The 15322-nt window shown below is 50.1% G+C and overlaps 2 protein-coding genes across 7 annotated transcripts in view; both read right to left on the bottom strand.

Annotated features, from left to right (window-relative positions):
• Window positions 1–13624, bottom strand: part of SHROOM2 (shroom family member 2) — a 135488-nt gene extending 121864 nt beyond the window's left edge. For 2 of the 6 annotated variants that reach the window (XM_004265520.3, XM_033420220.2), the window contains exon 1: window positions 13248–13622. In XM_004265520.3, coding sequence (XP_004265568.1) covers window positions 13248–13412 — 165 coding nt within the window. In that variant the 5' untranslated portion in view covers window positions 13413–13622. Of the gene's footprint in view, window positions 1–13247 lie in introns of all 6 variants that reach the window. The other 4 variants (XM_033420221.2, XM_033420222.2, XM_033420219.2 and 1 more) reach the window with 3 other exon arrangements.
• On the bottom strand, window positions 13442–14537 carry LOC125963099 (uncharacterized). The gene is made up of 2 exons (XM_049704938.1): window positions 13820–14537; window positions 13442–13560 (listed from the first exon to the last, which is right to left on the bottom strand). Exons 1-2 carry the CDS (start codon window positions 14535–14537, stop codon window positions 13442–13444), a joined length of 837 nt encoding a protein of 278 aa, XP_049560895.1.
• Window positions 14538–15322: the final 785 nt, after the last annotated feature.

The raw sequence follows: 15322 nt of genomic DNA, 5'->3' as shown, positions 1-15322 counted from the left end.
ACCACAAAAAAAAAAAAAAAAAAAGATTCAGGGCATCTAAACACTAATGAAAATTAAAAGAAAAGCTGCACCTACCAAAAAAAGCACACAGCTGTTTTAAAGACCAACGTATTTGATCAATACGAAGTACTCAGTTTTCCAGAAGTTAGGGTTTTCTTTTTTATATGCTTGTCTACAAAAAGCTAAATGATAAAACTCAATATATACCATAGAAACGAAACATATCATTTTTAAATTCCAAGTGGCATACACAAAACTCAGCTTCCTTTAAGCTAGCATGTGATTCCAAAGATTGTCGACAACGTAATTCTTAAGAGAATTACGTTCAAGCAACTCGTAATTAGATCTGCACGGTACCAAGCAAAGAATTCCACAGACGGGGAAAAAAAATTCAATATAGCTCTACTACCAAAAATAAGATTATTAAATGTTTTGGGTTGTTGATTATCTTTTCCGTGAGTTTCAATTTTTTGAAGATGGTTTGAATCTTTCTGCAACAAGAAAAAAACAGTACTACTATGCTTACAAATTGACAACCACATGTACAATCAGCACAGATAAGTATCACTGTGTTTACAGATTTACAAACATGGCACAATTCACAGAGACAGATCAGAATTTCAGCAGCAGCAGTATTTCATCAGCTTCAGCATTTCCAAGCCACAAGCAAAGAATCCCTTCACCTCCTTTGAAAGTCATGGAGGGCCACCGGGGTTCCCCCCACCCACCTTCCCAAGCTTTCGGTAAGCATTTCAACACCTGGAACAGAAGAGGCTCTCCTTCCCCACCCCTCTCGGCATCCCCTGCCCCCTAACCCTCAGATCCCCACACGAATGCCACCTTCCTCCGGGGACCAGCTTTACTTTGCACTCGCCTTTATCTCCCTTTCCTTGATGGTCTACCTCATGTGTCTCTGTATTCTATTCCCTAGGGAAAAGAAGAGCCTGCCATACAAGATCATAAGTGATTAATCTGATAGAGGCAGCCCGGTTAATGAGGATTTAATGTAACCCACCCAGGCAATACCCTCTGCACTTGAACCAAAGTGGTAAGTAAAGCACAATTCAACCAGGAGAAAGGTGCACGCCCTGACAGCATACCGGCGGCTGGGCAGCCACCCTCCTCTCCTGTGGTCAGCCCTCCCAGGGGGCTAAGGAGCTGGACTGGGGAGCCTCCCCGCCTCTGCCCCACCTCTCCATAGCTCCCAGGCAATCGTCTGCAGGGAGGGGAAGGCAAAGCAACACGGGGTGAAAATTAAATTACCAGCTGAGGGAAAAGCTACGGTGGAAAGAAGCGGAACTTCTGAGCACGCAGGTCTCATTTTACGTAATAAGTGTGCAGGGAATAAGCTACATGCTAAATGGACACCCACAGTGATTCCTTCTACAAAGTAAATAATCATTCCCTCTGTATGGGTGTAAATTAAACATTATATATTCAGTCTCTTAAAGCTAGCGGTATTCATTAAAAGGAAAACTTTTGAAAACAAACTTATGGTTACCAAGGGGGGTAACGGGGGGGGGAGGGATAAATTGGGAGACTGGGATTGACGTATGCACACCACTACATATAAAATAGATAACTAGTAAGGATCTACTGTACAGCACAGGGAACTCTTCTCAGTACTCTGTAATGACCAATATGGGAAAAGAATCTAAAAAAGAGTGGATATATGTATATTATAACTGACTCACTTTGCTATACACCTGAAACTATACTATAAACTATTTACAACACTGTAAACCGACTATACTCCAATAAAAATTTAAAACAAACAAACAGAACAAAAAAACAACAACAACAAAAAAGAAAATTCCTGATTTCTCTCCAGATTTCGTTTGTTAGAATGGTCTAACTCTTGTAGTGAGTAATCAAAGAAACGTGTAATGGCCCAAATACAACAGAGGCTTATTTCTTGCTCATATACTGGTACTACTGGGAGGGTAACCAGGCTATGGTCAGCTAGCTTCCTCCTCAGGCTTTCAGGGACCCGTGCTGATGAGGCTCTGCCCCAGGACCATCTTCATTCCAGACAACCAGAAGAGGAAAGCACGACAGGCGGTAAATGGCCTGCATCACTTCTACTTGCTTCTGATTGGGTAGAACTATGGCCTCATAGCTGCAAGGGAATCTGGGAAGTGTAGTCCAGCAGCATGTGCAGAAGGAAAAGGAGACGCAGGCTCCAGTAAACAGATAGCATCTCTACCAAGCCTGTGGGTCTGACTCCATGCCCTGAAAGATTTTCTACTGCCAGAAAGCAAAGCGGTGAAGAAATGGAGTTTGTTGCCATGGGATATTTAACCTTCATCTTTCCTACTATTTTCACTTCCCAAACCACTTTTTAAAATCCAATTCTTCTGAATATCACATTGATCTGAAAGAGCCACCTTTCATTAATATTATAAAAAAGAAAGACCAGTATTATTCAAAAATACTGTAGGGACTTCCCTGGTGGTCCAGTGGTTAAGACTCCACGCTCCTAATGCGGGGGCCCAGGTTCCATCCCTGGTTGGGGATCCCACATGCCTGCTGCAACTAAAAGTCCACATGCCACAACTGGGAGTACGCATGCCGCAACTAAAGAGCCTGCATGCTGCAACTAAAGATCCCGCATGCCACAACTAAGACCCGGTACAGCCTAAATAAATATATATATATTATATATAATATATATATATTATGTGGGGTCCTCCCGGAACGGGGCATGAACTCGTATCCCCTGCATCGGCAGGCGGACTCTCAACCACTGCGCCACCAGGGAAGCCCCAATAAATATATTTTTAAAAAACCAGTTTTTGGGGAAAAAAAAAACAAAAAAAAACACCAGTTTTTGGTGGAAAGGAGGAAATAATCACTTCCAGTAGGCTGTAAATAGCACAACTAATGTACTGGTGCTTGGCATAAGATGTGTATTTGAATTAAATGCTTTTCTACAAATCCAATGCTAAACAGTCAGAATAAGTACCAAAATCTCTAGGAGACACATTAAAATGTTGCCATACAAAATCCAGCTTAAAGTCCTTCCATAATAAATTGGCAATTTCATACATTAACATTACTTTTTTAAGAAATTTTTTCACATTACTTTTTATAGTTTTCCAAATTCTTAGTGAAGCAGGATGAAGTAGGGGAAAGGGGGGAAGGCGGAGGAGAGATGGAATTTAAATCTACTAGAACTAGGGCTTCCCTGGTGGCACAGTGGTTAAGAATCCGCCTGCCAATGCAGGGGACACGGGTTCGAGCCCTGGTCCGGGAAGATCCCGCATGCCGCAGAGCAACTAAGCCCGTGTGCCACAACTACTGAGCCTGCGCTCTAGAGGCCGTGAGCCACAACTACTGAGCCCACGAGCCACAACTACTTAAGCCCACGTGCCTAGAGCCTGTGGTCCGCGACAAGAGAAGCCCCCGTGATGAGAAGCCCGTGCACCGCAAAGAAGAGTAGCCTCCGCTCTTCGCAACTAGAGAAAGCCCGCACACAGCAACAAAGACCCAATGCAGCCAAAACTAAATAAATAAAAATTTTAAAATGTAAAAAAAAAAAAAAAAAATCTACTAGAGCTAGCTTTCCATACTGACTCATTTCACCCCTATGTCAATATAGTGAAGTGGGAATGATTCTAGTTTGACAGCCTGAAGGATTAAGGGTGAGAAAAGGTTAAGGACAGAGTGCACGATTCAGCTACATATGCAAGACGTTCTCTCCAAACTGGAACCACTGTGGCCACAGCAGGAGGCAGAGATGACCACTCTCACGTCGCCAAGCAAAGCAGGGCTCCTCCAAACTGGCAAACCTCGCACCAACGTTCAAATCTGCCCTACACCAGAAACTTATGTTCAGTAGAGGAAAACATTACTATCTGAAGGGATGTGACCAGTGCAAAAGAAACAAGCGAAGCTATGGCCTTAAAGGAGTCCCCAGAGAAGCAGCCTGGCTAGATCATTCACCCACATGCACCAGCCTCCAAAAAGCACTGTGGTCACCCACTCTTACATCCCTGCAGACCGCAAGGACGAACTGAGCCCCCAACAGAAGGCAAACACACACACAAAAAGCAGCGGAGCTCAGAAACGGAATCTACACAGCAAGAAGACATTTTGTAAAACCAGTGAATATTCTCAAAGATATGAAAGAAGAACCATGAAACAAGATCAGTATGGTATCAAAAAGGAACATTCGAGAACAACACTAACAAAACAAACAGACAAACAAAAAACAAACAACTCTGGAAATAAAAAAAACCCAAAAGCACACATTTAAAACTCAGTGGAAGGGTTGGAAGATAAGGCTGTACAAAATCTCCGGAGAAGAACAAAAATACAGAGAAAAGAAAAATACGACAGAAAAAATTAGAGTTAGTCCAAAGGACTAAGAAACAGAAAGCTTTGGGACCTTCTTGGTGGTGCAGTGGTTAAGAATCCGTCTGCCAACGCTGGGGACACGGGTTCCAGCCCTGGTCCGGGAAGATCCCACATGCCGCAGAGCGACTAAGTCCGTGCGCCACAACTACTGAGCCTGCGCTCTACAGTCCGCGAGCCACAACTACTGAGCCCGCGTGCCACAGCTACTGAAGGCCGCGCGCCTAGAGCCCGTGCTCTGCAGCAAGATAAGCCACCTCAATGAGAAGCCCGCGCACCAAAACGAAGAGTAGCCCCCGCTTGCCGCAACCAGAGAAAGCCCACGTGCAGCAACGAAGACCCAACGCAGCCAGAAATAAAAATAAACTAATTAAATTAAAGAAAAGAAACAGAAAGCTCTGTTGTCTCCCCAACAATACTGTACACCTGCAGAGGTTAGAACACCACCTGCAAAGAAAGTGCCTAGGGAAAACCGTCTCCAACTCAGACTTGCACACCCAACAGTCCATTTACTGTCAAGGTAAAATAACGACATTCTCAGATAGAGAAGGTCTCAAAAGATGACCCACTGTGTGTCTGAATATAGTAAAAGATTTTTTGCAACTGGGGAAGATGCGGCGGATGAATCAACGATATGCACATAGAAAATCAGGCAAAGAAGCAAAGCATATCCTTACACTTGGTGGTTATGAAAACTTGTGCAGGAGAAATAATCATAGTTTGCACCACCAGGCTCAGCAAGTGTTGGCACTGGCATTCAAAATAACACACACACCGAATACTGCTAACCAAGTGGTTCTCAAAGGGGGCAAGTTATTTTATTTTTTTGCAAATGCTGTAACATTTTATTCTGTCAATTATGAGACGAAAAACAAATTTTAAAAATAAATTTTGTCTTTAAATAACTTTTTCTACATATTAGCAAGATGCTTTAGCATTTATTTTTTTTTTTTGTATTCATATTAGTTTTTCTTTTCTAACATCCTCATTAGAGTACAATTGCTCCACAATGGTGTGTCGGCCCCTGCTGTACAACAAAGCGGGTCAGCCACCCGCATACATACATCCCCACGTCTCCTCCCTCTTTTGTCTCCCTCCCTCCCACCCTCCCTATCTCACCCCTCCGGGTGGTCACAAAGCACCAAGCTGATCTCCCCTTGCCACGCGGCCGCCCCCCACCAGCCATCTTCCCCACCCATTAATCTGTCGATGGACAGCCAGGATGCCCCCAGGTCCTGGCCCCTGCAAAGAGCACCGCAATGAACACCGTGGCACATGACTCTCCCCCGAACCATGGTCTTCTCAGCACACAGGATTTTTTTTTTTAATTTTATTTTTTTTATTGAAGTTGAGTTGATTTACAACGTGCGCCAATCTCTGCTGTACAGCAAAGTGACCCAGTTCTACACATAGAGACATTCTTTTTTTTTAATATTCTTTTCCATTATTGCTTGCCACAGGATACTGAATACAGTTCCCTGTGCTCTACAGTAGGACCCTATTGTTTATCCATCCTACATACAATAGTTTACATCTGCTCATCCCAAACTCCCAGTTCAAAGGGGGCGATTTTTGTCCCCCAGTGGACATCTGGCAACGTCTGGAGACGTTTCTGACCATCTCGGCTACCGGAGACGGAGGAATCTGTACTGGCTTCTCGGGGGTGGAGGCCAGGAATGCTGCTCCCACAGGGCACAGGACGGCCCCCCACAACAAAGAACTAGGTGGCCCCAAACGTCAGTGATGCTAAGGTCGAAAAAACCCTCTTCTAACCAAAATTATGATGTAGTTACGTTGGGAGTATGGGGGCCCAAGGTATGTGTCTGGGTAGCTGGTGTGGAAAAAAAGACCACATCCCAAGCTCCCACAGTGGGAAGTCAACAGTTACCCCGAAACGGAACAATGAAAGTAGCAGCCGTACAGAATATAGGCAAATGCCCAAAGAAATCAGCTAAAAAGTTTCAATAGCTTCTCTAGGGAAGAGGAAATGACAGTGGGGAACTGCTGGTATGATAACAAGCCCTGCAGAACTATTTGATTATTTCAACCCTGCAAGAGCCACTCTGATAAAAATAAAAACAAATCTCAAAAAGATACAGTAAAAAAAAAAAAAAGATACACTAACATTTTGTGTCTTTCCTCCCTTGAATAAGTAAAATGTTGCCTTTAGAGCCCACACGATCTACCCTGCCTGGGTTCTTGTTGACCGTCACAATTTGCCTTTGATCTGAAAGTCTTAGTCACCTTTGGCCAAAAGAAAGACAATCCCAACCCTTCCCAGGCCACGTAGAGCACTGTTCTTCCAGACCCATCCCACAGAGGCGGCACACATTACCTCCAACTTCATACCCAGGAGATTTCAGAAAAACAGCCCAGGTTAAAAAAAAAAGTCACCTCTGCATTGCAATTCAGAATATCCTGGCTTTTCAGAACAACCTTAGTTGTTCGAACCTAAAATAAAGTTAGTCCAATTATTTTTTAACCATATCCTACCGTCGTCCTTCCACTAAGATACGTTCCCCCAAAGAGAGGCCTTAACATTCGCACTGGTCAGGGAAACAGGCTCCACCTACCACAGGGCCATGCAAATATCGAATCCAGCAAGGTAACAGGAAAACAATTCTTCCAGAATACACCCTCCCTCTGTTGAGCACTGGCAAGGTTTTAAAAAGACCAAAAGAGCAATATGCAACCCTGAGGGCTTTCAAAACCCTTCGTGTGGGTGGAAATTGCAGCTTGGAAGAGTGCGGCTTGCATAATTTCTCATCAAAGGATGGCCCCATGCCTGACTGCAGTGCATGAAAAGTAAAAGAGGTAAGACTGAATAAAAAGTCTGTTCAGCCTTTAAGTCCTTAAATTATCTCGTTGACTGTTTACACTGCGCCCAGTGTACAAGAAGAAAAGCTCCCCAGAGCCCCGAAGAAATCCTCAAATCCAGGTTCATTTGCATGCTGACACAAAGCAACTTCGGCAAGGGGACAGCTCCAAAATGCCTTCCAAGTAGAAAAGCCAGCCCTTTGCAAGCTGGGAGCCCAGTTTCTTTGGCCGAGAAATGGAAAGGTGAATTAAGAAATCCCAGATACTTAGGACAAGGTGAAAACGGCTATTTTTATGAGACTTCCATTCTCATTCTCTTCCACATTTAGCTCTCGGGCAAACCTGTTTTCTTCTTTTCAAAAGATGAGTGTTAGGACATGTTACGAAGCACTCATAACTGAACCAGGAAGGGCAAAATCCATCACGATGCAGAAGTGTGATGGACAGCTTACGTTTATAGCTTTTCACACTGTGGAAGCTTCTGGATTTATAGATGTGAGTCCTGCTGAATTAATTTCTACGAGAGGAAGAACCCCCCACCCACTGCACCTCAAAGCTCCAGCACCAGAGCTCGGGATGGGACTTGGGTCTCTCTGCCAGACTTCCCACCCCTGCACCCAAAACACCTCAGGAGGACCAGGGGTAAGAACTAACAGGACCCAGCTAGGCACAGGCTGGGACAGGGGAATAAAGATACATCTGTATGCCAGCTGGCAAGACAGGTCTTGCCTTTCCACCAACTGGAAAGGGGTTTCAGCACAGGAAAGAAAACTCACCCTTCTTTTTTTTTTTTAACCGTACTATTAATTTTTAAATACAAATGAGTCTCTGGCATTACACTCCTCTGAACAATCAGCAAACTGCAGCTGGCCTCCAAGAGGCTGGGATCTCACAGTGCCCAGGAGTTGCCTCGGCCATAACGGTACCCACAGCACCTGGGTCTGCCGAGGAGGGGCGCCCAGCCCTCGCCCACCCACCACTTATTTCTATGGAGCCCTGGGAAAGCGGCAGCGGTCCTTAGACAGGTGCTGACGTGGGATTGTGCTTCGACACCGACATCGAGCAAAACCCAGAGAGGCTGAGATCCATCGGTTCCCGATACACAGCTGAATTCAACACCCCCCCCACCACCCTTTTTCACAGCCTTCAGTGGTAACTGATAAAGAACTTGGCTCTTGGGGGCAAATATAAGGACGTCCAGACAACAACTTGTTCTGACCAGGGCTGCCAGGTCACCAACGACCGTGACTCAGCACAGCCCATGAAACGGAGCCCCTTTCAGACCACCGCGGAAGGGACCTCCCACCCCCAACCGACAGCTAGTCTCTGCCCCAAGCCTCCGCCATCAGGAGCTCTAACGGCTCACACAGGACATGTGCCACCTGGGTGTGTGGGCCAACCCCCCAGAAATGCGCCCCGCTTCCCCTCCACCCCGCCTTCAGCGTGCAGACCAAGAAGGACGTTTAAGGACACGGCCTGGCATCCAGCGAACGCCGCACGGTCCGAAGGCTCCCGAGAGGGTGCGTCAGGCTGGGCACCCCAAGCCCCAGCTCCCCCGCACCACCCCCCAGGACGGCTCTGGTCCCCAAAGGCAACCTGAAAATCAACGGGTTCCCAAAGGAGCCGCCCGTGGGACCAGGCCAGGCCCAAATTACTGTCCTCTTTGGAGCTCCCGGCTAAGGCTCTCTCGCATTCTTGGCGGGAAGGGGCGGGGAGGGCTAAGAAACGGTGAAAAGGAGGGCCAGGGGCTTCATTCCTTCCCCGGTTCACAAACATTCCTGAGGCCGAAGGGGGCCTGCTGACACCCAGCTGGCCCACTTAAGGTTTCCTAACGAATCCCCAAGGGCCCTCCTGGAGTTCTAGCCCCTCCAGGGCCACGCTAGAAAGCAGGCCCTCCCCTCCTGGAGTTCCAGCCCCTCCAGGGACGCGCTAGAAAGCAGGCCCTAGCCACGCCCACGGCACTTCTACACTTGCTGAGCTGATGGGGAAAGAAGGCGCCACGCAGACAGCAGGACCACGTACACAGCAGGACCACGTACAACATCGCACCTGCTTACACAGGTCCTGAGAGGCCCCGCGTCAAAGCACAGTCTCGGAAACACTAACAAGTCAGAGTCTTTGGAGTTTCTTAAGGCACGGACATTATTTCTGCTCCCCTCCGACAGCAGTATGAAACACTGGGGTTCTGTGTCTCTCCCAGCCCTGGTAATACCTCAAGCTGCAAGTCAGTGTCAATGTAACGAATGGTTACAAATCTGGTTGCCACCTTGCTGGGGGACTTCAAGTGTGCGCTTTGAATTCCAGGAATGCCACTCCCGGGAAGTCAGTATCCCTGTAACTTCAAACCCGACCCAGAGAAAAGGCAGTCCTCCCCGAGCAGCCCCGCTGAATGCCCATGAAACACAGCACTCGGGAGTTCCTGCTTCCATTTCCTTTTTCCAGATACAAAAATGCAGATGAAGCAAGTATTTGTTTGAGTTTTACTATGTAAATAAAGCCTATCACCAGGGCCAGCGAGCGCTTAGGAAGAAAACAGCCTTCCCCGCCAAAGCTGACTATGCCAGGGGCCTCTGAGTATCTTCAGAAGGAAGAATTCAGCACACGCGTTCAAAGCTAAAATCCTTTCAAAGCAAAAGGGATGTACAGTCACTCTAGCGAGGGTGATCTGTGCCTGGGAGACATCTGGCAACGTGTGCAGACTTTTCTGGTTGTCACACCTGGGGGGTGGTGTCAGTGGGCAAAGGCCAGGGCTGCTGCTGGACACCCTACAATGCACAGGACAGCGCCCCGCCCCCAGCAAAGACACATCCAGGCCAGAACATCGGTAGTGCCAAGGCTGAAAAACCCTCATAGGATGTGACAAAGTCACTGAAGATGGCATTGCAAGGGATTCCAGACAAGAGCAGATGGCAGCACATGGAGAGAAAGCAGAGACATGCAGGGTCAAGATCTGGTCCTGAGGACCCTTCTCAAGATTTGCCAGGTTTGTGACCTCAGGGCACACCACTGAACCCTCCTTGGCCTTAGCTGTTTCATCTACAAAATGGGCTAATGAAACTCTATCAAGGGGCTTCCCTGGTGGCGCAGTGGTTAAGAATCCGCCTGCCAATGCAGGGGACACGGGTTCGAGCCTTCATCCGGGAAGATCCCACACGCTGCGGAGCAACTAAGCCTGTGCGCCGCAACTACTGAGCCTGCGCTCTAGAGCCCGCGAGCCACGACTACTGAAGCCCACGCGCCTAGAGCCCATGCTCTGCAACGAGAGAAGCCACTGCAATGAGAAGCCCGCACACCGCAATGAAGAGTAGCCCCCCTCGCCACAACTAGAGAAAGCCCGTGGGCAGCAACGAACACCCAACACAGCCAAAAATAAATGAATGAATAAATAAATAAAATAAAAAACTCCATCAGGAGATCAGGGATTGAACCAGCCTTGTTCTTGGCATCACTTCCAGTTCTAAGACGTATACTCCAATGAGGCTTTCAACTGAGACATCATCATCGTAAACAGAGTGCATCCTCTTACACTGGATCAAGCTTCTTCCAAGTCAGATTCTGTTAGAAGTGAGCTGTATAATATCCCAGGGCTCTAATATGTAACAATTTAATTACAAGGTTTTTTCAATGCAAAAAAAAAAAAAAAAAGCCATTAGAAGGCCTATTATTTAACGAGCCCTAAAGATTTTTTAGTAGGTACTGGGAAAGGAAGATTCAAAGCTTGGATTCATCTACATTCTGGAGGTGGAACAAATTTCCCCAGTCTCCATCACAACAGTCTATTTCCATTTTTTAAGTGATTATAATGGACACGCTTTCCTTTATCCTTCTCTAATAATGTGACAGTTAATTACCAGCTGTTGGATTGTAAACATGCATCAGTGATGACTTAATGCAGGAGAAAAGACAAGTAGGTGAAATACTGCAAATACCATGCAATACAATGTGTGGTTAAGGAATATATACATGCATGTGTGAGCACACGTGTGTGCGCGTGTGAGGACACGTGTGTGCATGTGTACACAAGTGTGCATGGAAATTTGTCACAGATGTCCCAAACTGTCCTGAATCCTCTCCATCCTAAGCAAAGAAACCACATATCTCCAGTCACAGTAAAGCACCTATAAAAACCAAGCAGCAGTTTAAGGGAGGGACATATGAGCATCTCAGATAAGACTCAGAAGCAGTTTTATTTCTGCAAAACCCTGAAGCACGATCTGGAAAGGCAGGGCGTGTACACCGCTACCAGCCTAGCCCTACCTACCCACACACCTTAGCAACTACCGTGACAGCCAACCCAGGGGCCCAGTCAGGAGCAGACTGCCTGCCTCCTGTGCCCTGATTAGGCCCTGGTGTGTGTCCATGCGTTTTACTGTCCACCTCCTTCAGTTTCTAGAACAGGGTCCTCTTGCACAAGCTGAGGAGAAACAACTAAAAATGCGCGGGGTTTTTTAGAACTTGAGGTACAGAGAAAGGAGGAGGTCCCCTTCTCCAGCTTCCGGTCAAACAACTGAATTTTAGAGTTTAAGTCCAGCTTTCTTACACTGCATAAGCCCAAAAAGCAAGATGTCATCTTAAATAATGTTTTACGACTTACTCCATCTGCTGTAAAGACAGGTCCGAGGAAGACAGGTTGAATCGCGCGTGCGCGCGCGCATATTCTTTTTTAAAAGAATCTCTAGAAACGATAAAAGTTTGAGTAACTTACCTGATATCTTTTTAACTTTTACCATCAGAAATGCCCAGTAAAACTTTTATTATTGAAAAGGCACAGGCTACTGTGCCTTAATACACGTATATGCAGGAAATGCCTGTCCTGCACAAGGTGTACATTCTATGGCTACTCCACCACATACATTTTTCCAAAGAATCCAATTCATTAATGGGTTTGCACATGGGTGAAACTTATAACAACAATGACACCCTCTTTCCCCGGTTCCACATAAATTCAGTGCACGTCTCCCCTCAAAGTCTCTAGTTTTATAAATATAAAAATGAGAGAAAATAAAGATCAGAAGTTGAGTGTCTCATTTACTATCTAGACAACAAAGCCACACCGCCTCCCAAATTCAATCCGGTGGGGTGGGTTAGGAGTCACTGTAGTTCTTCCTGCTGTGGTGAAGTAGGAAAGCAGAGAAAACCAGTAAGTCACCTTAAAACGCTACTAGAAGCCAAGAATTTTTGCATTTTAAAGGGAACTTTGTCCCCAGGAATGGCGCGGCCCAGACCTTCCCAGAGAAACTGACCAACAGACACTTTTAACCAGAAGAAAACAGGACGACTGGTTTGCTGTCTGTGTGCTTTTTACAGGTTTATACGGGTTCGGCTGGTAAGTTTCAAGATGGTTTTCTGTTTCGAGACAAGAGAATTCAAAGTTACCCCTACACACACACACACACACACACACACACACACACACACACACACACTAGGAACTTATTTTGGGGGCTCAAACCCCACTTTCATAAAGGACGACGAAAAGTTTCAATTTGTTTTTGCAGGTATCCAGAGCGCCGTGGGTCTAGGGCTGGAAGCGAAAGTCAATAAATATTGATGGGCTTTTGGGAATCGAGAAGCTCGGCTGGCGGCAGCTGCTAGTCTGGGCTTCCTAGCGATAACGGGTGCAGGTCCAAGGGGTGCAGAAACAAATACCTAGACAGGCAAACACAGGTGGGGACGTCTCTGTCCACCCCCGGCACGTGGGAATGTCCCTCCCCGACCTCTGGGTAGGCCCACAGGTGCAGGCCGGCGCAGGCGAAGCCGGGAGTGACAGGGGACCCTGCCAGGCCCTTCCCAGGAGGGGGAGGGGAGGGGACCCGGAACAGGAGCCATTGAAACTGCGCGGCGCTGGGAGCCAGCAGGACCGGGAAACAACGCAGAGGGACCAAGGTGGCGCCCGGACCACACACCTATGCGAGTCCTACTACCCACGTCCTCGCAGGTGACCCGGGCGGACGCGCGTTCCGGGCCCGGGGGCGCGAACTGGACACCCCCTCCAGCGCTCCTACCCCCCGACGAGTCCCTCGGCCCCAGGCCACCTCCCGGCTGTCACCGTGCGTGTCCCGCGCCCTCCGTACCTTCGTGATAACCAGCGGCTCGCCGTGCTCGCGGCCGCCCTTCAGGGTGAAGCCCCAAGGGGCGCCGCCGCTCAGCTGCACCTCCACCAAGCGCCCGCCATCGGCCGCCCGCGCCTCGGCCTCTGCCAGGCGCTCTGGCCGCACACGGGGCTCTGCGCCCTCCATGGCGCGGGGCTCGGAGGCGGCGCGGCCGCTCAGGCCCCCAGGGCCGCCCGACCTGCGCCCATGCACTCGGGGGAGCCCCGGCCGGCCGAGGGCGAGGGAGGCTCCCGGCGCCCCGCCGCCGCCGGCCACTGGCAAACTTGCGCTGCAACTTGGGAGGAAAGTACCGGCCCTGGACAGGGAGGGAGCCGGGAGAACGCGCGGCGCTGCGCGGCGCGGCGCGGCGCGCGGGGGAGGGCGGGCCCCGGAGGGGGCGGGCCCGCGGGGAGGGGGCGGGGAGCGGCGGGGTCCGGCGCGCGCTCGGGGGCTCGCGCCGCCCGGGGGGCAGGGGGCGGGGCGAGCGCTCGGGTTCCCGCGAGTTGCCCGGAGGGTGGGAGGCGGAGTGGGGGGAGAGGCGCGCCGTCCGGGACCCTCGCGGCCGCCGGCGGTGGGAGGGGCGGGGAGAGGCGGGGGGTCGGGGGCGCGCGCCCGGGGCTCCCCAAGTCGCCCCGAGGCTGGGAGCGCGCTCAGGACCTCGCGCCGCCAGCCGAGCGCAGTGTACTGGGGGCCGGGGCCGGAGCTCACGCTCGGGGCGCGCGGAGGCCTGGGGGGCGGAGTGGGGGGCGCGCGCTCGGGGTGAGGGGCGCGACCCGCGGGGCCAGAGGGCGGGCGGGGGCGGGGGCTCGAGGTCCGGAGGCCCCTCCTCCGTCTCGGGCGCCGGGCCGCCCTCGGAGGCTCGGGGCACGTCCGCTCAATGTTCGGGTGGCCTAGGTGCGGCAGGTGAGGCGGCGGAAGCGCCCGCGCGGGGCGGGCCGGGGCGAGGTGGGCCCAGCGGCGGCCGGAGCCCCCGGCGCCCTCCATCTTGGAGCGCGCGGCCGGCTGGCGCCCCCGCCTTTGTTCTCGCGGACCGCGGGCGGTGGGCGGCCGCGCAGGTGAGGCCGGGAGCGCCGCGGGGGTCCCCGCCGCAGTCCCGCGCCCACCCGCGTGCCGCCCGCCTGTCCCCGCGCCGGCCCACTGTGCCCCCAGCGCAGGGCAGCGGGATGGCGGGTCCCTGGAGCCCTCTGCGCGCGCCCGCATTGTCCGGCGCTGCAGCCCAGATACCGAGTGGCCGGTGTTGGCTCTTTCTATAGTTACAGCTGAGGAAGTCATTGCGTTCAAACCCCGCTCTCCCTTTGGTACAACTGTGCCCAGAGGACTTGACGTATTAGGTATATTACTGTTCTGTAGCTGGACGCTAGGAAGCAGCTGGTTCCTCGAAGACGCTTCATCCAGGTGATGATGCAGGAAGTAGGTGGCAAGGACAAGCCAGGAGAGCGCAGAACAGAGAGTCAGGGGTCCCTGAGTCCTTGTCTGGGATCTGCCGCTGTAGAGCCAGGACGAGGAATCTCAGCAGCAGTCCCAGTGTCTTTAGCGGTCAAGAGAGATTTGCATTCTCTGGTTCTGTGGCTGATCAGTTGCATCTTATCCGGACAATTGAAGAAAGAGAGCCAGCTCCCCTGGGCACCGGTCATGGCGCTGGGCACGGGGTCACCGCCTCATAAATAACTCCAAGCTGCCGTGTCCAGAATGCCTCTAGTTAGAAGAATGAGGTGACTTTTCCTTTGTAAATGGAGACTTGAAAGGAAGGTGCCTGTAAAAATCCATCTCAAGTGTACCTTCGCTGTGGTGGTCACATTAAATTGCACAGCACTAAATACACGCCTATATATAAGCTTGGTGGATTGTATCAATTTTTTTAAATAAATTTATTCCTTTATCTATTTATTTATTTTTGGCTGCGTCCGGTGTTCATTGCTGTGCACGGGCTTTCTCTAGTTGTGGCGAGAAGGGGCTACTCTTCCTTGTGGTGCCGGCTTCTCATTGCAGTGGCTTCTCTTGTGGAGCACAGACTCTAGGCACGCGGGCTCGGTAGTTGTGGCGCACGGGCTTAGTTG

This window comes from Orcinus orca, chromosome X (assembly GCF_937001465.1).
Source record: "Orcinus orca chromosome X, mOrcOrc1.1, whole genome shotgun sequence".
NCBI lineage: Eukaryota > Metazoa > Chordata > Mammalia > Artiodactyla > Delphinidae > Orcinus > Orcinus orca.
Note: the sequence above shows the minus strand (reverse complement) of the source record. Positions and strands in the feature narration are given on the sequence as shown.

Excerpts from the sequence above, each read along its gene's own strand:
- LOC125963099 (XM_049704938.1), bottom strand. The coding sequence starts at position 14,537 with ATGACTTCCTCAGCTGTAACTATAGAAAGAGCCAACACCGGCCACTCG. Across the intron at positions 13,561-13,819 it reads CACCGCCGGCGGCCGCGAGG|TTGCAGCGCAAGTTTGCCAG; the intron begins GTCCCGGACGGC and ends TTTCCTCCCAAG.